This window comes from Sphaerodactylus townsendi, linkage group LG02, assembly GCF_021028975.2.
Source record: "Sphaerodactylus townsendi isolate TG3544 linkage group LG02, MPM_Stown_v2.3, whole genome shotgun sequence".
Classification (NCBI taxonomy): Eukaryota; Metazoa; Chordata; class Lepidosauria; order Squamata; family Sphaerodactylidae; genus Sphaerodactylus; species Sphaerodactylus townsendi.
Genome location: NC_059426.1, coordinates 72,148,642 through 72,176,025, shown reverse-complemented (window position 1 = coordinate 72,176,025; position 27,384 = coordinate 72,148,642). Strand labels below are relative to the sequence as shown.

Sequence of the window (27,384 nt, the reverse complement as noted above, 5' to 3'; positions counted from 1 at the left end):
CAGTGGTAACTATGTGTGCAGAAGTCTCTCTCCATTTGATTTGGAATCCTGCTTGCACATAGGCACTGCATCTAGGTCTGGCAGAGGGTGAAGCTGCCATTGTAATGGTGTTTTCCTTTATATTTTTTTATTTAGAACATTTTTGTGCCACCTTTCTAGGAACCTGCCTAAAGTAGTAAGCAAAATTAAAATCATAGAAACAAAAAATTAAAATAAATTAATTAAAATCTAACATGAATAGCCAAGGCCAGAAGAAAAACATATGCTAAAAAAACAGATCACTGACACCTTAAGACAACAGTTCACAGACTAAAATAGTCTGTAATTAATTAAAAGCCTGAATTAACAGAGAAGTGTTAGCCTGGGACCTAAAAGAATGCAACACAGGTGCCAGGCAAGCCACATGGGAAAGGGCCGTAAGCAACTAGTACCATAAGCAAGATGCTACTGTTGAAAACCATGTGGCTGGTTACCACCTTCCTCAGGACCTGTGAGCAGATCTTAACTAGAGGGCTAGACAATATGGGAGGTGGTCTTTCAAATATCCTGGCTCTATGCCATCTGGGCAAGAGCCAGCACTTTGAATTGTGCCCTTTGATAAATGCTTATTGTGTGTACTTAGAATGTCTTGTTAGGCCTTAAAAAGGGTCAGCGTACCACAAGCGTTTGTTAGCTACCGTAAGATGAAGAGCCTGGAATCTAAAACCACATGCTGCTGATGAACATAACACCTTTCATTCTCGAAAACTGTTTTCTATATGTTTGGGGGAGTGTTTCAAATTGTTTGAGAAGTCTTTTCTGGAAGATCAGGAGGAAAGGAAAAGGTAGGAGAGTGCTTTCACGGGTACAAGGGTAGTACTGTCTTACTTTGCATGGTTTCATATACCCTAGTTTCAGTTATCTCAGCCTAATTACTTCCTGAGATTCCTCTATCTACTCCTTCCTTGCTTTGTATTACCAGCTCTGGTAATTGGAAAAGATAGCAAAGGCACTTACACAGGGTTGCCAACTCTGACTAGTGATATTCCTAAAGATTTGGGAAAGGTTCCTGGGAAGAAGGAATTTGAGAGGGGGGAGCTCATGAGGGTATAATTCCATGAAAATTGCCCTATGGCACCTCTGTTTCCTGCACTCCAGTGACTGGGAGGAGAAAGAATTTTTAAAAGTGCTGTCAGTAACTGCATATCACTTCCAGGTTTTCTGAAAAAAACCCAGAAGTGACAGCAGCCCTCTCTAAGAACCAAAATATATAGAGAGAGGCATTTCGAGCAATTCCAGGTCTTCTTAGAAGTGATGTTACATAAATTGCCAGCCGCCTCCATGTCCTGTCCAAGTTTCCTGCTGGTTACCACCCTGGGCAACTCCATAATGGTTAGAATGTGCCAGACACAAATTTGCTGAATGTACATTTGACTATTCAACATTCTGCTGTGACTATTCAACCCATTCCAGATTTTATTGGATTTTTATTCCCGAACAGTCACTTTCTGAGGTCCTAATGGCAAAATATTGTATTGTATTGTAAAATATGCTGGGAGTTCCATGAGCAGAGCACCCAGACTTTTTTTTAAACTCCTGTAGCGTACATTTGCCCATCCACAGTGGGCAAGGCCCCCGTCCTCAACATTTTGAGGAGCATGAGAAAATGTGTAATGAAATAGTGTTACATATTGCTTGAGGAATTCCCTCAATCTCTATAGTAAAGTCCATACAGATTTTAGGGATTCCTGTAGTACCATCTGGAAGTACCATCACATTCTCCACACCTCCGTCTGAATGTGATGTTACATCTTCCACTGTGCTGTATGCTTTTTCCAGTCTCTATGGTTTTTATCATAGTGGTAGGAAATTCCTAAGGCAATATGGAGGAAGTACTGTCAATGTATTCTTGAAGGCTTTCACGGCTGGAATCAACGGCTGTTTTAGGTTTTTGAGGTTGTGTGGTTGATCATGCAAAATGGATCTGCGAACCTCATCATCTCACTGATGAACTGTATCACCTAGACTGGGTTCTCCATGCAAATGATTGCTTCACAACAGAAATCAGAAGAACTATAAAATCGAGAGAAACACACAAGACTAAGGAAAAACAGCCCCTCACAGGAAAGATATTTCTATTGCACATCAAGAAAATCATTGATCAAGTTGGAAAAAGATGGAAAAATATAACTTTCAAACAGTCTTCAGACCCTTCAGAAAAAAACAACAAATCCTATAGTCAGCAAAATACAAAACATACCCTCTAACCTCTGCAGAAGTCTACTGCATGCCATGCTGCTGTGGACAAGTTTACATAGGGCCTGCAAAATGCAGCACTCTGTTAAGAATTAAAGAACATCCAAGGTACTGCCAACTAATCCAACTGAGAAATCAGCAGTAGCTGAACATGCTTTAAACCAAGCCAGACATAGGATTTTATTTAAAGACACAGAAATTCTTGGCAACAGCTACTATGTCAGACTACACAGGGAAGCCTCTGAAATCTACAAGCACTCGGATAGTTTCAACAAAAAGGAAGAAAGTCTGAAAAACAGCAAAACCAAGTACTAAAAAGCACCAAACCCAAAACCAGAGACATTCAAATCCAAATGAACTCCACCTGGACACGTGCTAACGAAGGAATGATGTTGCATTGCTCTAGGAATCTCCAGAAGCACTATGGTTTTACACTGTCATGGAGAGAAACACATTTTATTGTGACATGACTCTGAAGAAGTCAGTTATAGATGTGGGCTAACTGTTAGGAGCAAAAACTATTAGAAGACAGCCACAGAGCCCAGAAAACCCGCAACAGTTGATTCCAACCGTGAAAGCCTTCACCAATACATTTCACCATACAGCTTCCAGTAATTCCTATAGCAACATGAAATCACTTCTGTTTCCCACAGAACTGACATGATACCATTGTTTGAGGACTCTCCATTGCCAACCCCCAACCCCCACAGATGGCAGGGCATAGTGTTGCACCAGCAACCCTAACACTGGGTACTGCTTATGTGGAACTCCTTGCATATTGTAGAGTTATTGTCATGACCCCTGCTGAGCAGGCTCTGGATTCCAACTCAGAATCTGTAGGGATGCACTGCTGACCCAGCAGCACCGTAAGTAGAGCGCCGGCACACCGGCGCTCCTGCGGCCTTCTGGTCGCACCGCTCCCCCACCCCTCATCCCCCGATGAGTCACAGGTCATGAACTACCTGGCTCACAACCACCGGGTGTCCCGGACAAAGGGACAATGGCCTTGCCCCCAGGTGAGGATTAGGCCCAGACGCCGATGCTCCTCTCCGCAAGTAGCAGCCAGGTGAGATCATGCATCACATGATGATCTCTCAGTCCCCCGCTCTCCCGCTCTCCCGGAATTCCCCCCGTTCCGCCCTTCTACACGCCCCCGCTAGAATCATAATAAAAGGTGCCAGGAACCAGCATATGGGAGAGTCGCTTGGAACACGGAAACCCGCGCTCCCGTTGCTGGCGCTCTCCACCAGATGAAATCACCCAGCTGTCTTGGAGCTCCTCGTTTCTACGCTTTCGACCTCGCACGTACCTGACTACAAGAATCTTCAGTAGGGTTGCCAGCTCTGGCTAGAGATTTTGGGGTGGGGAGGTTGGAGTTTGTGGAAAAGAGGGAGTCCAGCATGGCACAATGCTATAGAGTCCACCCTCCGAAGCAACTATTTTCTCCAGAGGATGTGATCTCTGTTGCCTAGAGATAAACTATAACAGTGGGAGACCTCCAGGCCCCATCTGAAGGTTCAAACCATGAAAAATCTGCCCCCAAAAGCTTAAAGTATCCCACAACAAAGGCCTCTCATGAGGAGGCATGTTTGTCACATAAGGGTTTCATTTCTCTCAACTTTTATTGCACCCCCAGCAAAGCATCACAGGATGGGTCTTACACTGAGCCAGCTTACTCTGAAGCAAGCCCTAATGCAAGCTTACTCCCATTCATAAGTCCACAGGGCTTGAAATATTAGTTACTGAAATGGCACAGCAGGAAAGGCCTATGATGTGGTTGTGTCATACGCAAATGCCAACCCCTAAGGAGAAATTATGGGAGAGTCCAACCAACATACCTCTCACATTTAATATCTGCATTTCTCACATCACCAGGATTGTGGGAGCAGTCACAGCACACTATTAGCAAACATCCACTCCGTCCAGGTCATGCTGTCAACTGTCCCAATTATTCTCTTGAAAGGTAAGGAAATCTAGAGCCCAAATCTCCAGACTCTAAAGGGCCAGCTTCAGCACCGGTTAAAAAAGACACACTGGTTTCCAAAGTCTCAAAGGACAGGACTTCCAAAGAAACCAGACACCAACCATGAATAGCAGAGCATTCCAGCCAACATTTTGAAAAATGCAAAGTGATGTGATCATTGGCCAGATTGGTGTTCCTTTGGAAGTCCGCTGTACAAAAGAAAAAAGGTAAGACACCTGTTCACCAGGAGCCAGCTAAGTCTCTCTTTCTCAGTGCTGCTCATCAAGTGTATTTGCCATCTTGTGGCTTTCTTGAGCGATCATCTACCATTCTTCTTTGCATCTCTGGAGCTCCTTCTTTTGGTCAGCCAGCACCACTTCAGCCAGCTTAGCATTCTCTCCTCCTCCTCCTCTTTCAGAGTATTTTGGAGGATCTTGCGCAGTTTCAGAAGGTGAGGCGCAACAACACTGCGGACATCTTGCGCAGGCATTCCACTGGGGCACCATGAAGGTGTTTCTCTCTGCTTTGCCTCCACAAGCTTATCCAGTGCTCAAAAATGTGCCTCAAGATTCCCTTCTTCCTTCAAGTCACTGATCTCCTTTCAAAAGGAAATCTGAAGATGGTAAATATACTGATCATAAATACATCTAGTGAGCTCAGGCTGCACTTTGTAGAGATGGTTATAGCAGCTTGCAAACTGCTATAACCGACTTCCTCCATCTTTTCCAGCAAAGTATTAACAACAAGGTTGGAAACTTGCTCTTGGCCAGACTCCTCCTGAGTTGTCCATGGAGAAAGAGCATCATCCGGCTCTTTCGTGTCTACGAGTTTCATCTCCTCACAATCCTCCACCACCATTTTGAACCGCCAAAGTTGTATTCCAGCTTAAAGGATCTCTATACTCATTGTACTGGATAAAGTTTCTTTAACTCTGAACTAAAGTTTCCAGCAATGTTTATATTATTAAATATTTTTGGCAAAACTGAAGTAATGTGTATAATCTCCCTTAAATGAACAACATACAGCATACAAATTTGAAATTACATATAGTCACATAAAGAATTCAAAACATAATATAGTAGCAATGCAGAAACAACAATTTGTATAATATAGTCACACAGGCTCACAAGAACAGCTATGCAGAGCAGCCTTCCTGGCTTCTAACTATCTGAATGTTCTTAAAGGTACCGCACTCACTATTGAGTTGTGGCATGTAAAGCCAAATTATAGGCAATTTTGTGAGCTATCTGCCTCTGGATAAAGTAAGATTTCAGCAGATACTTCTGGTTGACCCAATTATCTGCATAAATAAATAATAAAATGATAAATAAAATATTCATGAAACCTCAAAGGAACTTTGACAGAAATTTGCCTGCGGTGAAGTACTTACATTCTCCCATTTCAGGTCAACTGTATTATTAAGTTTGTTCTAGAAGATACCTCAAAGTGTTGTTCTGACTTTTCCAGAAAATAATAATTTAAGTAAATAGCCCCCCCAAAATGCTGAAAATCAGAATGTGAGTATGTCTCAAAAGAATAGTTACTGGGACCACTTTCCTCTCATGTGCTTCTGGTTTCTGCATAGCTCTTCAACAGAAAGTGCTCAGTGATTCTGGCTGTGAAAGCCTTCGACAATACAGAAAGTGCTTAGTTGAGCTTTCTCCCTAGTATTTAACACTTAATGTCCCATGTTTAATCAGCACACATTAAAGAATCCAATTTCAAGCAACAAAAGTTTACAAAAACCCAGAGTAATCAATATTTTGCTGAAGTCCATGAGTCAAAATGGAGTTTAGTTTGAACATGAATCTGGATTCCAATTAAAGAAGTCTCTGCATATCTCCAGTTGTTTCCTTAGTGTCCAATGATGCCAACATTCTCACTTTAATGGAGTAAGGTTTGTGGCCCTTGGCAAGAAAATGTTCAACAGGGGAGGCTTCCATCATCTTAATTTTGATCCTGGATATGTGCACATGCGCACAGACTTTATGTAATGTTTGCCCCATGTACAATTTACTACAATTGCTGTTTAGGAGGTAAATCATATTACTGGAATGACAATTAATGAAAGAATTCAACATATGCATAGTATTTTGAGGAACCTCAAGTGAGACTTGTTCAAGAGCTTGTCCTGAGATGACCTAGCCAATGTTGTAAAGCAACCTGGTTATTTATGTCCTTCAAAACACCAGAAGAACTGGCACCTGTTCTCGTACAGAAGTCACCACAAAGGACTATGTGAAAATTGGGAAACTAGGAGTCTAAAGCATCCAAGGTGGTGGACAAATTAGCCCAGATAGCACCTATGCTCTAGGACTCAGAGCTTTTGGGTGGAATATATGTATTCACATTGCGAAAAAATCCAGTGTGTTTGCTTTTAATTTCCAAGTCGTGGATGTGATTCTAGGCACTACTGTTCAAAACCTGAATGTCAGCCTTAAGATCAACTGAAAAGATTACCAGACCCCTGCTAGCTTCCTTCCTCTCTCAACATTCACTGAAGCAAGCAGGCCTAGTCCCTGATTCAGATGCTGTTATATTAGCCCGAGGAATCAGACTGAGGAGTCAGAACAGAAAATTGATTAGAAGTGGGCACATTGAACTCAGTGGGATTAGAACATGCAAAAAAAACACCCTTCAATTCTGCAGTGTTTGAAAGCTGGAAAGGGCATTAAATCTAACCATCCTCTAGAGCATTTTCTACATAAGGTAGAAACATGAGGCAATGCAGTGACAGAATGGATGGGCATTAATGTCATAGCCACTGTGGAGAATCCATATGACATACCATCTTGAAGCCAGTACTACAGTGGCAGAGTCAGATGGTAGCCCAACATGATCCCCCATCAGACTCAAGTTCTGTGTGCCAACTGGCTTGGGGTACTTCTCTTTCCTTACATTGCCCCTTTTCAGTGAGATATAAAACAGGGCAATGTGAACGAAGATGTCAGTAACTCCCCAAAAAATAAGCATCTCCTTAAATACCCGTTGCAATCTATTGTAATTTTACTCATTGTTTCACAAGGTCATTGCCAGAAATTAATAGTTCCTTGTTTAAATTCAAAGTATTTCAAATTATGTATGCTGTTCCCACTATACTCTGCTGCCTAGGAATCATACCTAAGCCTACTAAACCACCAGCCTGCCTTGTTTCATGCCTCACCGCCACCTAAAACCATGCCTCACCGCCACCTAAAACCAGCCAGACTTCCCTATAGTGAGTTCCTCAGCTGCAACACTTAGATCACCATAAAAAATTATCCCCCTCATATTGAGGATGGCTAAACCCTACCAGACCCTGCTAGCGGCCACTGGTTGAGAGACATTGGGCACAACAATAAATGTGTATAAGGAGAAAAGGGAGGAGCAGATCATCATGCTGAAAAGAGAGACACCAAGAAAGGTTTAAATGTGTATTGAATATGTTTTGTACAAAAATTTTAATATAATCAATAAGCAAAGAACATTAAAACATTGTGATGAGATTCTGAGTGATTAACTCAATGCAAATCTTCAGGTGTGTATGGGGGAAATCAGCTGCCAACCACAGAACAAAGTATTTATAAAAGGGTGTTTATACAAGGACAGGTGTTTCACTCACAACTGAAAATTTGAAATTAGTTCATCATTCAGGAGCCTTGTCATAAAATTTGAACGTTCTTTGGTTATTTAGTATATTGCATATTTTTGTGCTAGCATATGCAACACATATTTACAGCTTCCTTGGTCCTTATCTTTCTGCAGATGTTACAGGAACACTCCATTCACATGATGCAGGAGCCTGCCAGCTGTACGTATGTGTGGTTCTGTGTTCTCCTGATTCATACGCCATTCAACATGTAGGTTCAAGTCCTCCTATGTCTTCACAAAGCCATTCTGTCATGACTGCTACAGCTTAGGTATGTGCACATGGCTTCAGAGCCATTTTACACATTGGAGTGTGTTTTTTAAAGTCTGTGTGGAGTCTAAATAGGGTTGCCAAGCTCTGGGAGGGGCCTAGATATCTCACAGAATTATAACTAATCTCCAGACTACAGATATCAGTTCTCCTGGAGAAAAAGGAGTCTATAACTATGGCCGAATTCCCACTGAAAATTTAATCTAGATACAACCAAGTTTCAAAAGAATCGGAACCTTTTCATCCAGGTTCCAACATCCTCACTGCAGCATGTTTCTAGTGAAGACGTCTAGGCTTGCCCGGGGGGCGGGGGGGGGGGGGGCTGCCTGCTGTCAGGGGTGCAATTGTTAAGCTAGCAACACCAAAATTTCAAAGTATCTAAGATGATACCACCCAGGTTTGGTGAAGTTTGGTTCATGGGGTTCAAAGTTATGGACCCTCAAATGTGTAGCCCCCATCTCCTATTAGCTCCCATTGGAAACAATGGGGGATGGGGCACCCCCTTTGGGAGTACATAACTTTGGATTCCCTGGACCAAACTTCACCAAACCTGGGTGGTATCAGTAGGGGACTCTCCTGATGATACCACCCAGGTTTGGTGAAGTTTGGTTCACGGGGGCCAAAGTTATGGACCCTCAAATGTGTAGCCTCCATCTATTAGCTCCCATTGGAGTGTTTTTTTTTCCAAAAAGGTGCATAAACAAGCAGGTCCAGGAAAATCCCATGATCAGGGAGGGGGGAGCGCCAGAAACAGGACTGATCTGTGTTCCATGGTTCAGCTGTGAGGAGATCTCAAGGGAACCTGGATATTTCGGGTGACTATCCCAGGATTAATCGCCAGTGAGGAAATCACCATTATATCCTGCTGAGTTCCCTCTCCTCCCTAAATCTCACCCTCCCCAGGCTCCCGGATCTGAGATTGCAAATGCCTTAGCAGACCAGGTGCTCGGGAGCAGCAGCAACAGAAGGCCATTGCTTTCACATCGTGCACGTGAGCTCCTAAAGGCACCTGGTGGGCCACTGTGAGTAGCAGAATGCTGGACTAGATGGACTCTGGTCTGATCCAGCAGGCTGTTTCTTATGTTCTCCTCTCCCAAAATCTCTGGGAATTTCAAAACTATGAGTTGGCAACCCCAAACCCAAAACAATTGCTTTCTCCCCGGCACATGACCCATTTTTAACATGGGCTCGTATGAAACTTCTTTATATTGAGCCAGACACTAGATCTATTGCAGTGAGTATTGTTAGCTCTGATTTCCTGTGGCACTCCTGGGACTCAGGTGGAGGCCTTTCACTTCATTTACTACCCAGGAGAGCCAGTGTGGTATAGTGGTTAAGACTAGGACCTGGGAAAGCCAGGTTCAAATCCCCACTTGTGCTATGGAAGCTTGCTGGGCAACTTTGGACCGGTCACACACGCTCATCGTTGACCCTAGCTAGTATTTGGACAGGATACCAGGAGACATGGGGGCAGGCAATGGTAAGCCACCTCCTAAGGATCTGTTATTGGAAGGCAGCTGTGACTTGCTGGCAAAAAAACAAATAACCCTTTTAACTGGAGGTCAGGTATTCAACTTGGGACTTTCTTTATACAAAGGAGATGCTCTATTACTGAACAATCCGGTCCAAAACACATTTTTTCCCAATATGCACTGAATGTATACATTAAAACGCAGGTGCATCCTCAGATAAGGACCAGGTCAGACTGTTTTTGCGTCTCAGATCTAAAGCTCTGATTGACAGAATATGTTTGGAAATGCAGATCATTCAAACTGCCCCAGAAAGAATGGGAACTGCCTCCTCCTTTTTCCACTTTTCCTTGGTTCAGCAGCTGCCATGTTTATAGATGTCCTGCAGAGTTTCCCTTAGGTAGAAGATTCACAGTAGATTTCAGCTCCTGGGGGCAAATCAAAACCAGTTTTTGGAGACTGCAATTTTTGAGAGGCAGGGTGTGTATTTAACCTTTTCCTTGTCAGTTGTTTTTCTGTTAAAAATCTCCTTCATCTGCATTTCTCCCTCAAGGGCATATCTTCTAAAGATGGCACCCTCTGAACCCAATTGAGCTGTGCACTCCCCCACCCCTCACCCCCGGAGTTCAGGAGCATGCAGAGTTCAGCAGTATGCAGTGCAAGGCTCGGCTTCACTGGAACTAGCTTTAAACTGCAGAATCCATCTCTGAAGCTCTGCCTCCAAAGTCATGTGGACTTCAGAGGCAGAACCAGCAGCATAAAGCTGGATCCAGCCATGACAGAGTCTGCAGTTCATGGCTGGCCTCCTACTGGCTGGGTCAACTTTAAACTGTTGTCTTCAAGGTAAAGTCCATAGTTTACAGCTAGACCACACTCCCAAACTTCACATGGAGTTCAGGGATGGGGGCACAGCTGGACCCAGGCCCAACCTTGAACTGAGCCCCACCCGCAAATTCTACATGGAGTTTGGGACAAAGGTGCAGATTGATGGTGGGGGCAGGACTTATGGAGGGGGACTCTGAGCTGCCTGTTGCCTCTCTCAAGCAGCACCTGGGGCACAAACCCTGGCTTTCCCCACCCTAGTTATGCCCTTGTTCTCCCAGTATGTATCTGCAATCCTCCATGGAGGAAAAGCAGCTGAAGAAACAGTTTTGAGAAAAGAAGAGCTAGATACCCCTTTGATCTTGCTGCTCATGTCATCATAATTTGAGTTTTCTGAGAGTGTTTTTTTTGTGTGTGTTTTAAATTAGGGCTTTATTAAATCTGTGCGCATGTACTGTGTAGTTTACCTCTCAGGCATAACCTACACTTCACAAGTCTCAATAATCTTGAGTTCCAGGGCCAATCTAATAAAGAAAGAACACAGCTCCCTGGAAAACAAAAGTTTGTTTAGAAAGAGAATTGTGTTTTTGAGGCTTGGTAAACTCCAAACTTTGTACAGTCATCTCTTGGAGAGGGACATTTTCTGATCCAAATCTTGGATAGAATTTTGATTTTTAAAAAAACAGAATTGAACATTAATCAACAATGGAAAAATCATTTTTAGTAGAAACATGCTAGGAATATGATAAAATAATGCAACCAAATGAAATTATTTTGAAGGAAGGAAATCCATTCAGCAGTATAGCATACTTAAGAACATACAGGACATTTTTAGGTGAAATATTTCATGAGATTCAGAATGGATTAGACACCATTGAAAGATCAAAAACATCATCTGTGCTGTTTTCAGAAACCAGGCAGGCAGTGGATGGTGTCACCCTTCAGAATTAATTAAAATATCACCAGATCACATATCAAGGAACTTGGATGGATCTGTAGATATTTCCTTCAGCAGCTGGTTTCCCTCCCATTGCCACCTCTGTCTCTTTTTCATGGGCCATCTCACTGTTCCTCCCTGAAGTTAGGACATCAACTCTTCCCATCTACCCAGAGGATTGGTCCAGCCCCACATAAGATACTCACGGATGCTCCTCCCAAGAAGGGGATCTCTCCAGACACAAAGAATGAGGTATATACACTGGTCAAGGTGCTGAGAATGATCCCAAAGCTAATATGTATGAAGCCAGTCATGATCTGGATGGTCTGTGGGAACAATCAGGGGAATAATGCTAGGTACTTGATGGGTAAAATTCTCTCTCACACACCCACACACAGACATGCATACGCATACACATATCCCTCTCTTTCTGGCTGAATTGACTTCTAAGGGTTCACACAAGGAAAACTAGAAGTTCTTATTTGAAGAATTAATATTTATTTTATCCTGTAACTTTCTTCCATGGAGAAAGTGTTTAATAATTTCTACTTATTTATTTCTTCATTAGCAGTAAAACCCATTGTGTGAAAACTGTTCATAGGTTAACAGTCCCATTGAGTGGGCCAACCCCTCCTGCCTTTCCTCCCCACTTTGCCCTGCAATTTACCACAGACATCAAAACCTGGCCTAATTATTCAATGAAAAGAAAATTTTACTTAGAGATTTCTCTCCCTCATTCTGCCACAAACAGACAGGCTCCCTTAACTTTGCAAATGGGCTGTCCCTTCTCAGAGTCCCACACACACATTCACACAGAGACAGGCTCCCCTAATTTTGCAAACAGGCTCTTATGGCTCAGAGCGTGACAGAGTTTGCCCCATTCCCAAGCATAAAGTCCACAAGAACCTAGTCCTTGGGAGAAGCACATTGTGGAGGGGAGGAGGGGAGTATGGTCTCCTACAGCAAGGGCTGCTGGGAAGTATAGTCCTTGTCCCTCTGGAAGGAGTTGGAATCTAGGCCCTCTTGGATGGCTAAGGACTACACTTCCCTGCAGCTTTCATTTTTTTCTGGTTTATCTTCAGGAACCTGCTGCTCAATTATACAGTAAGATATTTCAGAAGATCTTTACTCTCTAAATGGTTCCCAGATGCTCTTGAGAACAGTTAATGTCCTTTTGCTAGCAGACTGAAATCTGACATTTAAAAATCTGCTCTAATTAGCAGTTTTTATTATTCCAATGTGATCAGGCAAGACACCTAACTAAATCTACACCGAAATGAGTCAAGCTGATCTGAAGTCAACTGTTGAATAGGGAAGTGGAAAATTATTACTATAGCAAGCGCAGATTAACTTGATCGTCTCCAAATTTGCCATCAGGCAATGCACTGCTGACTGGGTTGTTTCAAATTAGCCTGGGAACAATGGCACATAACTGGAGGTCAGGCCTATACATCCTGCAACCTTGCTAAGCTATCACCCACCAGCCATTGTATGGCTCTCCAACAGAGACTCTTTTTATGGTCACCTTTGCTACCTTCCCAGGAAAACACAAAACAGAAATCCTCTCAAGCACCAGGAACCAACCTACCTACCTACCTACCTGCCTGTCTACCCACCCACCCACCCACCCACCTATCCATCTACCTATATCTATATCTATCTATTTCCAACCCACCCATCCATCCATCCATCCCTCTATCCATCTATCTATCTCTATCTATCCATCTATAACACACGTTGTAATAGTCTGTCATGGAATAATCTAATAGTTCGCAGATGTGAACAAGTACTTTCCCGGTACATACTGGAAAAAGTACATACTGGAAAAATGGGCAGATATGAACAAGATGCAAGTCAACAAGGATAAGTATCATGGTCTACATTCTAGGTAACAAAGATGTGGAACATGCATACTGGATAGAAGATACACTTCTGAGTAGCAATGTGTATGATCAAGATCTTGGGGTATGGGTGAATGGTAAGTTAAATATGAACAGCCATTGCAATGCAGCAACATGATCTTAGGAAGTATCAACAGAAGCATACCATCCAAATTGCAAGATGTCATAGTTCTGCTGTATGCTGCATTAGTCACCTAGAGTATTATGTACAATTCTGGAGGCCTCACTTCAAACAGAGTGTGGACAGAATGGAGCGGGTGCAGAAAAGAGTGACAAGGTTGATCAGGGGCCTAGAGACCAAGCCCTGTGAGGAAAGGCTGAGGGACTTGGGAATATTTAGTCTGAAGAAGAGAAGATTGAGGGGGGACATGATTTTCTCTATATTTTTGAAGGGATGTCACTTTGAAGAAGGCAGGGAGCTGTTCCTTTTGGCAGCAGAGGATACCCACAATAATGGGTATAATTTACCAGGAGAAAGATTTCCACTGGATATTAGGAAAAACATTCCAGTAAGAGTTGTGCAACAGTGGAATCAGCTACCTAGGGAGCTCAGTGACAATAGTGAGGGGGCATGGGAGGCTAGACCCCTGCGCAGAAGCTTGGGGGGCAGAACCAATAGTATAAAGCTGGAGCCAGTCAGCCCAGCCGCTCAGTTTGATCCTGGCCTAAGTGAGGCTTGGGTCAAGCTTTAAACTGCAGACTCAAAGTCTGTAGTTTAAAGCTGCACCTAGACAAGCTGAGGCCAGCATCAAACAGGCCCACGCCGCTCCCAAATTCCCTATGGAGTTCAGGGGTACAGTGAGCCCTGCTGGCTGGCATTCCACTATGCCCCTGCCCTAAACTCCATGGGGAGTTTGAGGGTAGGGCGCAGTTGCAAGGGAGTAGGGCAGAGCTGTGGGAGGGTCGGTGCCCCAGGTGTCATTTTACACAGGTATACCCCTGGGTGAACTCCCCATTACTGGTAGTCTTGAAGCAGCAGCTGGACTGCGATGGTCTAGGCCAGTGGTGGCGAACCTTTGGCACTCCAGATGTTATGGACTACAATTCCCATCAGCCCCTGCCAGCATGGCCAATTGGCTGTGCTTGCAGGGGTTGATGGGAATTGTAGTCCATAACATCTGGAGTGCCAAAGGTTCGCCACCACGGGTCTAGGCTGATCCTGCATTAAGCAGGGGATTGGACTAGATGGCCTGTATGGCCCCTTCCAACTCTATGATTCTAACTATTAAATAATAATACACCCACTGTTTGACTCTGCACACTGGCTTCACCCCAAATCACCATGACCTGGTTTGCCATGATTTTATAAGATACATGCAAAATGACCTATTTTAAGATCCAAATGTCAACCTAAATTTATATTGATTGTTCACATGTTGAAAATGAAGCTATCCTACACTGAGCCAGACTATTGGATTATCTGATTCAGTAATTATTCAACTGACTAGAAGTTGCTGTTTGTGATTTCAGGCACAGAAGGGTCTTCACTCACTTCCTGTGATGCTCACAACTAAAACTGGGATCTTATGGATACCAAACACCCATTTCATCTTTGAGCCATAGTCTCTCTCTGGCTAAATATCCTATTAATACTCTCAATTCATGAAGAAAGGTAAAAACAGATATTGCCACCACTACAGCTTGAGAAACTATGCCACCCTGGTAACAAAAATCTCCTGCATTCTAGTCAGCAGGACAGAGGCTGATCTCATAGGTTAAAAAAAGCAAGCAGGCAGGATTATTGAAGACCAAGCTTGCACCTCTCTATCTCCCAAGGCCTGGACATTCTGCCTCTCTCTCCTAGCTCCTGCTGGCTGGGACCTAAAAGAATAAGGCCAGGACACACAAAGTGATAAAGGGGAAATTGGAGAGCCCTAGGGTTTCCTGCCTTTAGATGGACCTGATAGAAGAGGAGTTTTGAAGTATACCCTGCTTTTCTCAACCTTAAGGAGTCTCAAAGTGGCTTACAAACTCCTTCCCTTCCTCTCCTTACAATAGACACCTTGTGAGGTAGGTGGGGCTAAGAAAGTTCTGTGAGAACTGTGAGAAGTCCAAGGTCACCCAGCAGGTGTCATGTGTAGGAATCTGCCACTCAAGTAGAGAAAAGGAAAATCAAATCCAGTTCTCCAGATTAGAGTCCCCTGCTTTTAACCACTACGCTATGCTGCCTTACATAATAAGCTAGGAAGACTGCATCTTTACTGGTGGGAAGCTACTTATTTATTAAGCAAATATATACAGACGTCTACTTGTTTCATTTATATCTCATCATAGAGCTCAGGGCAGCTGACATGGGATTCTCAGGAGATCTCCCATACAGGCAGTAGCTGGACTCCTAAGTGGCCTTTAACACCCTCCTGGTATGCATTTGGAATTAGGTTATTTTTAATTGAATATGGTTTTTAAAAATTCAAGTATAATTTGCCTTGGCTGGACTCATCACCCACTCAGACTGATTCTGGAGCAGTTGTGCTTCCCTTGGCATGGTTTATGGGTGTTGTTTAAAAATAACCTAATATTTTACTGTCTCCTTTTTTAGAAACCCCAGTGAGAAGCCCCTCCCTCGTTTTAATAGGCATTTTAATGCATTTATGCTTCCATGCAATTGTAGATTGGGCTGAATCCAACTAGCTTTATTGCTGCTTTAAAAAGGAGAGTGGGTCTTTCTTTGATTAACAAAGTGGGGGTTTATGCTGGGGATTTTGCTATCTGCATGGACAAAAGACAAGTGAAATAAAACTGTAGTAAATAGGGAGATTAGGTGAGATTGATTGATGAAACTGGCTGGATCCAATTTTCTGAAATCAGGAATTAAAAGCAAGATGAAAGCATTTGGGACTGCTTCTGGAAGCAGAAAGGATAGAAATGTAATCCCTTTCAGACAGGTACAGTTTAGGACAACATAACAATGTGGTGTTGACAATGATTCTTTCTGACAGCAGGTGGAGACCAGCACTGCTTTTCTGTCTTATCCCATGGCTACCCAGGAACCCACACTAATTTCCGACTTGTCTGTCTTCCAGACAGGGATAACTCAGGGCCAGGAAAGACTATAGTATAGAACCTGAATGAAGGAAATCAGTAGAGCTAATCTAGAAATTCCCAGCATAGCAACAAACCTATTTTTAGCAAATGTAAAAAAAAATATATCTCAGCATGAGAGATTTCCATGTTTCTAGTGTAGCTTTAAAACAATCAAGAGAATGGGGTTTCCTCTGCAGGTGAACCTCTGCCTTATTCTGCACCTGGGCAAGAATGAAGCATATTAGTGTGAATACTCAATAAGTTCTGTGAAAAGTCAAATTGCCATTGGCTCAAGTTTAAGCGTTAGCCTTACAAGCCATAAAGTCTGATTTCTTTCTGCTGCAGAATAAGAAAATATTACACTTAGACAAAGTTGTACAATGCAGGGTATCTGGCAGGTATATTCAGTATAGCGATCAAGGGAAGCTCAAACATTCTCTTTCCCTATCATATTAATCTCTGTCTTTTTTCTTTTTCTAAGATTCTGTGAAGAATCTGGGATTTTTTTTTTGAGAGGGGGGGGGGGTAAATTTTCCCAGGTTCACAAAAAGCAAACAAAATATAATAAAATTAAAACACCATAACAATTTAGTAATAAAACAAACAGTAGTGAACTATCAGCAGTATGCCAGCTGAACCACTAAATCAGTAACAACAGCAATTAAAAGCAAGTGTTAAAAGCAGTACCCCCCCAAAAAAAAACAAACCTCCAGTCAAATAGTAAATCTCTAAAAACAAGCAACTGGAAATGCTGACGCTTTACCTTGGCACCCAGGAAACGTGGGTGCCAGGTAAATTGCTGCAGGCAAGGAGCTTCATAGGGAAGGCATCACCACAGAAATAGCCCTAGCTGTCTCTTGTTAGTGGAGGATAGGACTGCTTGCTTCTCCATGTGATCATCCTTGTGACAAAAGTAATGCCAGAGCATTCGATTTTTATCCTGCTCTTCCCAAAAGAGTTAGGCTCAGAGCAGCAGCTAACAATATTCCATGTCATAACAAGCATACAACAATATAACCAATATATCTCTAAAACCGGAAATTAACAACATATCTAAAATGCCCACATCCCTTAACTTCCATTGCCCTTAATGTGTGGAAGTGAGGGTGGAGAAATTCTCCCTGTTTTTAGGATCTGAGGCAAGTTGGGGTTTGAACAGGAGCTTGATAGAGTTCTTCTAAGTACACAATTTAAAATCTGAGCCTGAAGTCTGACCGCAGCAAATGAAATAATAATGATTCTGGCACGAGCAGAATAGAATTAAATAATCACTACAAAATAATCACAGCCAGCAGATGTGCAAGCCTACCTGGGATTACAAGTGAGGGCTTCCAGGTCAAATTTCTAAACAATCTTCAGGCAAGACATGAATAACGCTGCTGGATCAGACCATCTACCCATCTAATCCAACATTCTTCTACCAACTTTAGCCAGCCAGCCAGATGTTTCTGGTCATCTCTTTTGCATGGCATAATGTTGACAGCTCTCCCTTGTTATTTCTCCTAAGCATCTATCATTCAGAGGAAAACTTTCCTTGAATATGGAGGTTCCATTTAGGATTCAAAGCTAATAGCCTTGTCTAAGACACCGGTTTTTCTTGCAAACACCACTAGTAAGTCTAAATCTTTTCTTAAGGTAATGGTGCTTTCCTTCCTACATACACCCGATGTATTAATCCTTCCTCTCTTCTAAATTTAAACTGAAATCTGTGTTCTCCTACAGACACCCAGGACACTGGATATGCCAGAGGTAGAAAGTAGCTATGCCTTGCCACACTCCTTGCTGGCTTCAAAAATCACTGCTTCCTGAGAGCATTTAGCTTGCTCGCATGTGCACACAGTACACACACACGCACACACACACACACGCACGCACACACGCACATATACACACACATGGTTGGTCAGGATCATCCTGAGAATGAGCTGCCCTTCGAAAAGGATTTCAGCCAAATGGCCCATAAATCCCCACTAATCTGTCACAGGAGGGGCTTAAGAGACCTGCAAATTAGTTTGAGAGACCATTATGATTATCTGACCGAAGTGTCTCCCTCTTTTCTCCCTCCCTCCCTCGTGCTTTCTCTCGCACTTAGACGAACAAGAATCCTAGAATAATGCTGCCCCTGAAATTAAAAAGCGAGATTAGGTGCCATTTCAGGTGAAGCCTTCCCGGTCTCTTCCACCTCTGTCCTCCATATACCTACAGAGCTCCCTCCCCCCCAAGTGCTCCACAGTTCTCTCACTCACCCCCAACACTCGGTTCTTCCCTTTAGGAATGGTTTCCACTGTGTACATCACAGCTCTTCGCCCCAGCCGGATGGTCCCCATTCCCTGCATGGGTTTAGCTGGTGTGCTTACTCCAAAGCCTAGAGGGTCACTAGCAACTGAATACTCAGCTGCATCAGCCCCACAGGCTGAGCAAGGATGACAGCTTGTTTGACCTGGCTGCTCCGCTCCAGCACTCTTCAAGGGAAAGGAGAAAGAAGGGTCTAATTGGCTTCTGTCAGTGATGATGTCACGCAGTCAGAGAGATGCTGCAGAAGATGCATAATAGAGAAAAGCATGTTATGAGAGGGATTCAGACTCTGCTCTGAGATAAAGATGTTCCTTCCAATCGAAGAAAGAAAGGCACAAGTAGGTGCGCATGGGTATTTCTCTCTGTGTTGCATGGTATGCTAAAATCCCAGGGAATTATACATTTAGCAAGTATGGGAATAATACCATTCACACAGAAACTGTAGCAATACCTGTGCCAGGATAGGTCTTGCCATACAATCATAAAGATGTGCATTTCATGGGTATATGAAAGAAACCAGAAATCTTCATCTATGCTATTTGTATGAACCCACCGCACCCCCCAATTTTCTCCATCATAATGTAGATACTCCTGGAAATGTAGGCTGCAATCCTAAGGGCACTTTCCTGAGAATGGTGCATTCCATACAGCTGAAACAAGACATCCTGAGGATGCAAAAATAGGTGTCTTGGAAAGGCACTCTGCACAGCCTTTTCCCCAAGATATCTGAAGGATGCTGCTCAATATGTCTTTTTCTAGAAATACTTCCCTTAAGCCACCTGCAAGATGTCTCCTGCCTGGCTGTGCAGAATGCAGAGCTCAGGAGGCATCTTATGTTTTCTGCCTAACTTTGCTCCCTGGTCAGTTTCACCCTCATAGAATCATAGGATCATAAAATCATAGAGTTGTAAGGGACCACAAGGACCATCAAGTCCAACCCCCTGCAATACAAACACAATCAAAGCACTCCTGACAGTCGGCCATCCAGCCTCTCTTTAAAAAACCCCAAAGGAGACTCCACCACACTCCAAGGCAGTGCATTTGTCAGTGTGTGCTTAATGTCTGGGTTTCTGAGTCTTTATTCCTTTGTACTCCATTGCTTGCAACTTTCCCACTTTTCTTTTATGTAGTTGGGGGCAAAGGAGGGAGTGAACCACAGAGATAATAAAGCTATGGGCATTTTGGGGTGTGTGCTTTAGAACTGGCTTTGCAAAAGCCAGGGGTTCAGTGTTCTTTGCAATAAAGTCTACTGCGTGATAAATCCCAGTGTCCATCACTGAATGAATCCGAGATCTGACAGCATTCCACTGTCAAACAGCCCTAACTATCAGGAAGTTTTTCCTGATGTTTAGGTGGAATCTCTTTTCCTTCACCTTGAACCCATTACTCCTGAGCAGCAGAAAACAAGCTTGCTCCCTCACCAACATGATATCCCTTAAAATATCTAAACATGGGTATCATGTCACCTTTTAACCTTCTCTTCACCAAAATAAACATACCCAGCTCCCTCAGTTTCTCCTCATAGGACATGGATTCGAGACCTGTTACCATTTTGGTTGCCCTCCTCTGGACATGTTCCAGCTTGTCAATATCCTTCTTGAACTGCAGTGCCCAGAACTGTAAACAATATTTTAGGTGAAGTCTAACCAATGCAAAATAGAGAGGTACAATTACATCCCTCGATCCAGACACTATACAGTGGAACCTTGGCTTTCATTGCCTTCGGTTTTCATTGGTTTCAGTTTTCATCAATTTTTTCAGTGAAAAATTTGTTCCTGTTTCATCGACTGACGGCTCTGGCTTGTGTGATTTTGCAGTAAGGTGCAGGGGTTTGTGAAGAAAAATCACCCGGACAAAGCTGTTGCAGGCCATGTCTGCAACTTGTTTAATGACAATGTCATGCCCCATCTATATATATAAAAATCTATCAGTGCGTTTTTCTGCTGACAGGTAATGTCCCAAACTACTGGACCAATTGCTTTGAAATTTTCACACAACATCGCATTCGCATGCGGCCAGGTTCCCATACTGTTTCCACACCTCCTGTTGTGTACATGTAAATAACTGTGCTAGATTATTGTGTGTACATGCCACACCTGTGACAGTTGGAACCACAGTTCTTATTCTGCAACAGAAAAGCCATCTGCTGGTTTTCGTCAAAGCAACACCCTCTGATACAAGTGGAACCAAATCCATGCCTTCCTTTGAAAACCACTGCCTTTATGGGAGGAGGGGATGGGGCCGAGGGCCATCTGGACATGGCCCACCCACCCTAGCGGTGGGAGGAAGGGGAAGGTGAGGGAGGGTCCAGAGGGCTTGCTGGACCAAAACGCTTTGAACAAATTTGAACACAACGTAGGCTCATGCCTCCTAGCTGCAGAGTTTTATGTTAGTTAGGATTAGATAAACCTGCGGCTCTCCAGATGTTCAGGAACTACAATTCCCATCAGCCCCTGCCAGCATGGCCAATTGGCCATGCTGACAGAGGCTGATGGGAATTGTAGTTCCTGAACATCTGGAGAGCCGCAGGTTCCCTACCCCTGTGCTAGATAATTCGCCTGCAAGGGAAGGGAGTGAAAGGGACAGGACCAGCCACTCTAGCAGAGGAAGGGGAATGTTAGGAAGGGAACGGCCGGGTTGCCATGCAAGGGAAGGGGAGAGAGGAAGGGGAGCGAGAGGTCCCTTGCCCCTCCCCTCCCTTGCAATCATTGTGCAATGACACATGTTCAAACCGTTCGCTTCCCCTTTTTTTTCTTTTCCATTTCACCAGACTCAGCCACAGCAATGCGTGCCCGGGCCCACTAGTTTCAGAGAAATCTTAAAGAGGCGTCAGAAACAGACCTCTTTGGACAGCTTTCTGGTGCGACATTGGTCCACTGGCTCTGAAGCTGGTCCTAGTGTTATTGTTTGTTACTGTTTTCAGCATTAAACACTATGTATATTCACCAAAATGTGTATTTGGTATGTTTTTTGGATTGCCTAGAATGGAGTAATTGTATTTACATTGATTCCTATGGAAAAGTTTGCCTAGGTTTTCATTGGTTTTGGTTTTCATCAATTCTTTTCGGACGGATTACCAACCGAGGTTCCACTGTACTCCTATTGATACAGCCCAGAATCGCATTGGCTTTCTTGGCCGCCACATCACACTGCTGACTCATGTTCAGTTTGTGGTCTACTAAGATTCCTAGAACCCTGTCACATGTAGTGTTGCCAGTCCAGGTGTCATCCATCCTATATTTGTGCATTTCATTTTTTCTGCCTAAATGTAGTATCTTACCTTTATCTCTGTTGAAATTGATTTTGTTTGTTTTAGCCCTGCTCTATAATCTGTCCAGATCATTTTGAATTCTGACTCTGTCCTCTGGGTTATTAGCTACCCCTCCTAATTGGGTGTCATCTGCATATTTGATCAGCATGCCCTCTATTCCATCATCCAAGTCATTGATAAAAATATTGAATAGCACTGGGCCTAGGACAGAACCCTGTGGCACACCACGAGTCACTTCTCTACAGGATGAAGATGAGCCATTGATGAGCACCCTTTGAGTTTGGCCAGTCAAACAACTACAAATCCATTAATAGTAGTATTTTCTAGCCCACATTTCACTAGGTTACTTGCAAGAATATTATGGGATACCTTGTCAAAAGCTTTACTATAATCAAGATATGCTAGGTCCACCGCATTTCCTTTGTCTACCAAGCTTGTCAATCTACCAAAAAAAGAGATAAGATTAGTCTGGCATGACTTTTTCAGAAACCCATGCTGACTTTTTGTGATTACAGTATTCCCTTCTAAGTGCTGGCAGACTGTTTGTTTAATGATCTGCTCCAGAATCTTCCCTGGTATTCATGGCAGGTTGACTGGACAGTAATTATTAAGGTCATCCTTTTCCCCCTTTTTGAAGATGGGGAGAATATTAGCCCTCCTCAAGTCCACTGGGACTTCTCCAGTTCTCTAGGAGTTTTCAAAGATTATAGCAAGTGGTTCTAAGATTACTTCTGCCAGTTCTTTTAATACCCTGGGATATAGCTCATCAGGGCCTGGAGATCAGTGTTTTTGTTTCCAGCCAGCAGTCAGGCATAAGTTGCTACAGTAATTATTCTACAGTTGCACTGTATCCTTTGTGAATATTACACAATTGTCAGCAAAGAAAAGACATGGTCAAAGCTTCAGCCCCATTCATTTTCTTGAGCTGAGATCTTAACACTGCTGCAAACAGCTTTGGTGAAACTCTGTTGTTCTACCTGAGGCGTTCACATAAATGAATGATACAGACAATACTGAACAACATTACTTCCATCGGGCAGTTGCAATTGATTTCTTTCAGCAAATTTAGATACTTCAGATCAATTCTGATTTTGCTAAGTACATTGAGTATGACATTAAACATCTCTGAATCAAATGCTTTTTGCAGTTGACAAAAGCATAGTATAGTGCCACTTTGCATTGATCGCAATTTTGATGAGCTGTCATACTAAATGAATTTGCCCAGTTGTCAAGTAGCTTGAACAGCATCCTTCTTGTTCTCTGCTTATGCGCATTTTGAGATCTTTCTTATTAGAGTTCAATACAACTTGAAGATTTCATACACTTTTGAGAGGATAACTGGGAGGCAGTCACTGAACTCTTCTGGATTGCCTTTATTTGTCAGTAGTACTGTCGTCTGTCCTTTGCATACAGTTGAAATGCATCTTCTCTATGAAGAACATCTGTGATAGCTTAGAAGATGAAGAGACACCCTCCCATCACACATTCAGTTTGAGTTTTTTGTCTCGTTTGACACAATTTTATTTTGGGGAATGTTGGGTCTTGGAGGGGGTGGGCCTGATTGTTCTGGGGCTATATTTGGAAGGTGCCAGGGTAAAAGAGCATTTTGTGTTGTGCTCACAGTTACAGCCCTCCCCACCATTAAAAGTGTGTGTAGTTAGCTAAGAATAGCCCGCATGGAGAGTGTGCTTTCTGTCCCCGGAAGCTATTATGGAAAAGCTATGTATTCTCTGCTTTGACACAAAAAAAACAGTGTTCTAAAAACACCCCATGGCGAGGATGCCTTTGTTCCCCCTGGAAGTTATTTTGGGAAAGCTGGCAAGTATCTCTGCAGTGTGCAGAGTTTTCTAAAAATACAAGCCAGTGCTAACCTTGTTTTTCCCCATATTTCTTGGAAGCATGCGTGTGTGTCTATTTTACCAGTTTTGTGGCTAGAGAACCGTTTTGTTATCATTGGAGAACAGGTATTGTGTTGGACTCGCCACCCCCAAAAATGCTGTCAGGACATATCAGAGCTGCGAGACACCCATCTTCCCCTCTCCCATGTGTTACAGCACAAACTTAATTCACATGTCTCCTGCCTGGTGTCTGGCAACTGGGCTACTTCTATGAATGGGCTGCAGGAATCTGCAGAAAGCCCTCCCCCCCCCTCTCCCCAGGGGCTTATCTCCAGCCATCCATCTGCAAGGGACAGAAGTGAATCACTCTCAGTTTTGCCGTGGAAGAAGGGAGAAGAGAGTGGGGGGTGGGGGAGCCTTTTGATACAGAGGAGGATGATTCCTTTGAACAGAAGAGCAAAAATGGTTTGAAAACAGGCAGGTTTCCCCTGCCCTGTTTTAAGAAGACTGGGCTGTTCTTTCCGAGTGCAAGTAGTCCTACTCCCCTCTTTTCCAGTTTGAGAAAGATCTCTGTGCAAACCAGTCAGTTATGCATCCTTTTTAGTTTTTCCCCTACACTGGGGCACACTAATAACTGAGAAAGGAAAGGAAAGAGAGAGCCTTTTGTTTTTTAAGAAGCTGCTAAAACATTTTTCCAAAAGACATTCACAGTAGAAAGAAGAGGTCTTTCTATCAGTGTCATCCCTGCTGGCAGTCACAACCAGTTCTGCCTCCTTTTGCCAGAATCAATCAGCATTCTGTGAGAGTGATGCAAAAATGTGTATGCATCTATTATGGTCCCCCACTCCACCACCACTAGCAAAAATGACTTAGGGAGCCATGTGTTCTGTTTTCCTTTAGGTGAAAGTGCAGAGAAGGGCAACGAGGATTGATTGAGGGATTGGAGCACCTTCCTTATGAGGAGAGGCTGCAGCATTTGGGACTTTTTAGTTTGAAGAGGAGACGTCTGAGGGGGGATATGATTGAAGTCTATAAAATTATGCATGGGGTAGAAAATGTCGACAGAGATCAATTTTTCTCTTTCTCACAATACTACAACCAGGGGGCATACACTGAAAATGCAGGGGTGGGGGGTGGGTGGGGGGAATTAGGACTAATAAAAGGAAACATTTCTTCATGCAACCCATGATTGGTGTTTGGAATATGCTGCCTTAAGACATGGTGATGGCCACTAACCTGGATAGCTTTAAAAGGGGCTTGGACAGATTTATGGAGGAGAAGTTGATCTTTGATCTGAGATTGCAAATGCCTTAGCAGACCAGGTGCTCGGGAGCAGCAGCAGCAGCAGGCCATTGTTTTCACATCTTGCATGTGAGCTCCCAAAGGCACCTGGTGGGCCACTGCGAGTAGCAGAGTGCTGGACTAGATGGACTCTGGTCTGATCCAGCAGGCTCTTTCTTATGTTCTTTTGTCACCGGTTGGGAATGCTGGTGTGGCCAATGTAAAAGTCTTCAATTACTTCAGTTACTATCTCATACTGTTTATAATTCTGCTTAGTCTGTTTTACTCTGAAAAGCCCTTTGCAGTAGTACATTCAGTAAATCAGCCCTTGTGTCCTATAGCTGCAAAATCATTTTGGCCAGGTTACCTTAGATAACACTACAGACTCTGTATAATCCTGGATTCTAATTTGACATCTTGACACCTGGGCTGTAATCTATCAGAGCATACACTTTGTTGTACTTTTCTGCCAATTCCCATGTTCACATCAACATGAAGCAAGAGGGTAGCATTGGTTCAGTGTATTAATGCGATAGCTATCCAAAGTGCTGAACAGCCTTACTTGTTAAGGATATTTACTCTTCCCACTTTAGATCCTCTCTGAAGGTAAATTTGCACGCCCCCCCCCCAAATATGAGCTTTATCCATATTCCACATTATTTACAATAATCACAGGCATTACCTATACAACCCTGAGTTAAGAACACAGCAGGACATATAGTGAATTGTGTGGTTTTTAAATTGAAGAAACAGCTCATGTGAACATGGCCCAAGGGAGACCCTAAATGCACAGGCTGCATTTGGTGCAAAATAAAGAATGCAACAGGCATGATTTTGTCAAATAGATCCCAAGCAAATAAGTATTTCTTTGCATTTTCCGTTCATTAAAAATACATGCTGGAAGAATTGTGGGTTTTTAGGGAATTAGTTGATATCACATGGAAAGTACTTAGATGTATTGGAGAAAATGTTTCAAGAATCCATCATTTGCTAATGGTAAAGAGCACTTTTCCTTTTCAAAATAACATTATACTGCTTCAAGACTTCTATAAATATGTTGCTAGACAGAATAGCGTCATCAGATGTTATCCTGAACAAAATACACATTGTACTTTTGTTTTATGGGGGGATGCAGTGGTCTTTCTCTATTTCCTTCTAGATAACCTAGTGATTTGGTTTTTCCTTCCTTCCTTCCTTCCTTCCTTCCTTCCTTCCTTCCTTCCTTCCTTCCTTCCTTCCTTCCTTCCTTCCTTCCTTCCTTCCTTCCTTCCTTCCTTCCTTCCTTCCTATGTACATATGGTATACTTTATTTTCAGTAATTAAATAGTACAACAGAGTTAGATTTTGCAATTAAAGATCAAAAACACCGTATCTTTGCTTCTATAAATATGAACTATATATCCACAAAGTATCAAATGCTTTAATAGTACCAAAGTGCTATAGGTGAATAAGATGCAAAGTGCAATGCAATAATGTAATACATCAAAACTCATCTACAACAAATACAAGAGTCCTTTCTGTAGGTTCCACTTGAAGCCAATCCATGCTGTCCATTTTAGTACATAAATTTCCTGAGTATTCAAACTACTTCCACAATATGACTTTGTAAATGCAGATACATCTATTAGGACTTCATAACTGTCCCAGTGTGATAACAGTCTCTTATTGTAAAGGCAATGCCTTCAATTCACAAATTCTCAGAAAATAGGTGAACTAAAGCCACTCTGAAGACAGTAATGACTGAAAATTCACAGTCTCCTGGCAAGTAGGGAAGATATTGCAAGGCTTGATAATTAAATCTTCCCAACAAGTCAGTAAGTGGTGAGAACACTTTCTGTAGTAAACTTGCATTTTCAATAATCTTAGTCAGTTCCTATATGCAGTCATGCTTCTATATATAGGGGTCTATCATACCCAGGATATAATCAATATCTCTTTCATATAAGTTAACTTGTCATGAATTCTTTTATCTGTATATAAATATACATATAAACATATAGATATCCCATATACTTATACATATTAAAATTTTAAGAAAACTTACAATTATGAAAAATAACATTGAGAATTGACTTGTAATTATAAGAATTAAGTTTGACATCCCCTTCTTTAGCACAGACTTCACTCTCAGTGGCTCTAACATTCCACTCCGTTTGGGAGTCAGTACAATGAATGATGTTAATTGGTAACGGCTCTATGGAAGGTTTCTCTTAAAGGTTAATGCATGATTGCTATCGTTTATAAAATGGTCTGTTTTTTATTTTATTTTACAGGAACCATGGACAAGATCAGAGAAAACATGTCAGGTCAAATTCAGAATTAAGTCCCCATGGAGAGGAAAAAGTTCTTAATCTATAAATCCATTTTGCTTCCTCTTGCAATAAAAGTTTCTGGACATTGACCCTTGTATGTAGCTTGTGTTGATATTTGAATAAAACACAAAATTTAAA

General features: G+C 42.7%; 1 protein-coding gene and 1 long non-coding RNA gene across 6 annotated transcripts in view; one reads left to right on the top strand and one right to left on the bottom strand.

The window, feature by feature from the left end:
* The window catches only part of LOC125426460 (membrane-spanning 4-domains subfamily A member 12-like), a 31,010-nt gene extending 12,287 nt beyond the window's left edge, over positions 1-18,723 (bottom strand). For 2 of the 4 annotated variants that reach the window (XM_048484747.1, XM_048484748.1), the window contains exons 1-2: positions 18,496-18,717; positions 11,531-11,650 (exon numbers count right to left, since the gene is read on the bottom strand). In XM_048484747.1, coding sequence (XP_048340704.1) covers positions 11,531-11,650; positions 18,496-18,585 — 210 coding nt within the window. In that variant the 5' untranslated portion in view covers positions 18,586-18,717. Of the gene's footprint in view, positions 1-11,530; positions 11,651-18,495 lie in introns of all 4 variants that reach the window. The other 2 variants (XR_007243516.1, XM_048484749.1) reach the window with 2 other exon arrangements.
* A 53-nt stretch (positions 18,724-18,776) lies between these two features.
* On the top strand, positions 18,777-27,384 carry LOC125426461. 2 transcript variants are annotated; one of them, XR_007243518.1, is made up of 2 exons: positions 18,777-18,882; positions 27,208-27,384. It is a non-coding gene; the product is annotated as an uncharacterized LOC125426461 (long non-coding RNA). The 2 variants fall into 2 exon arrangements; XR_007243517.1 differs by having other exon boundaries at positions 18,784-18,886.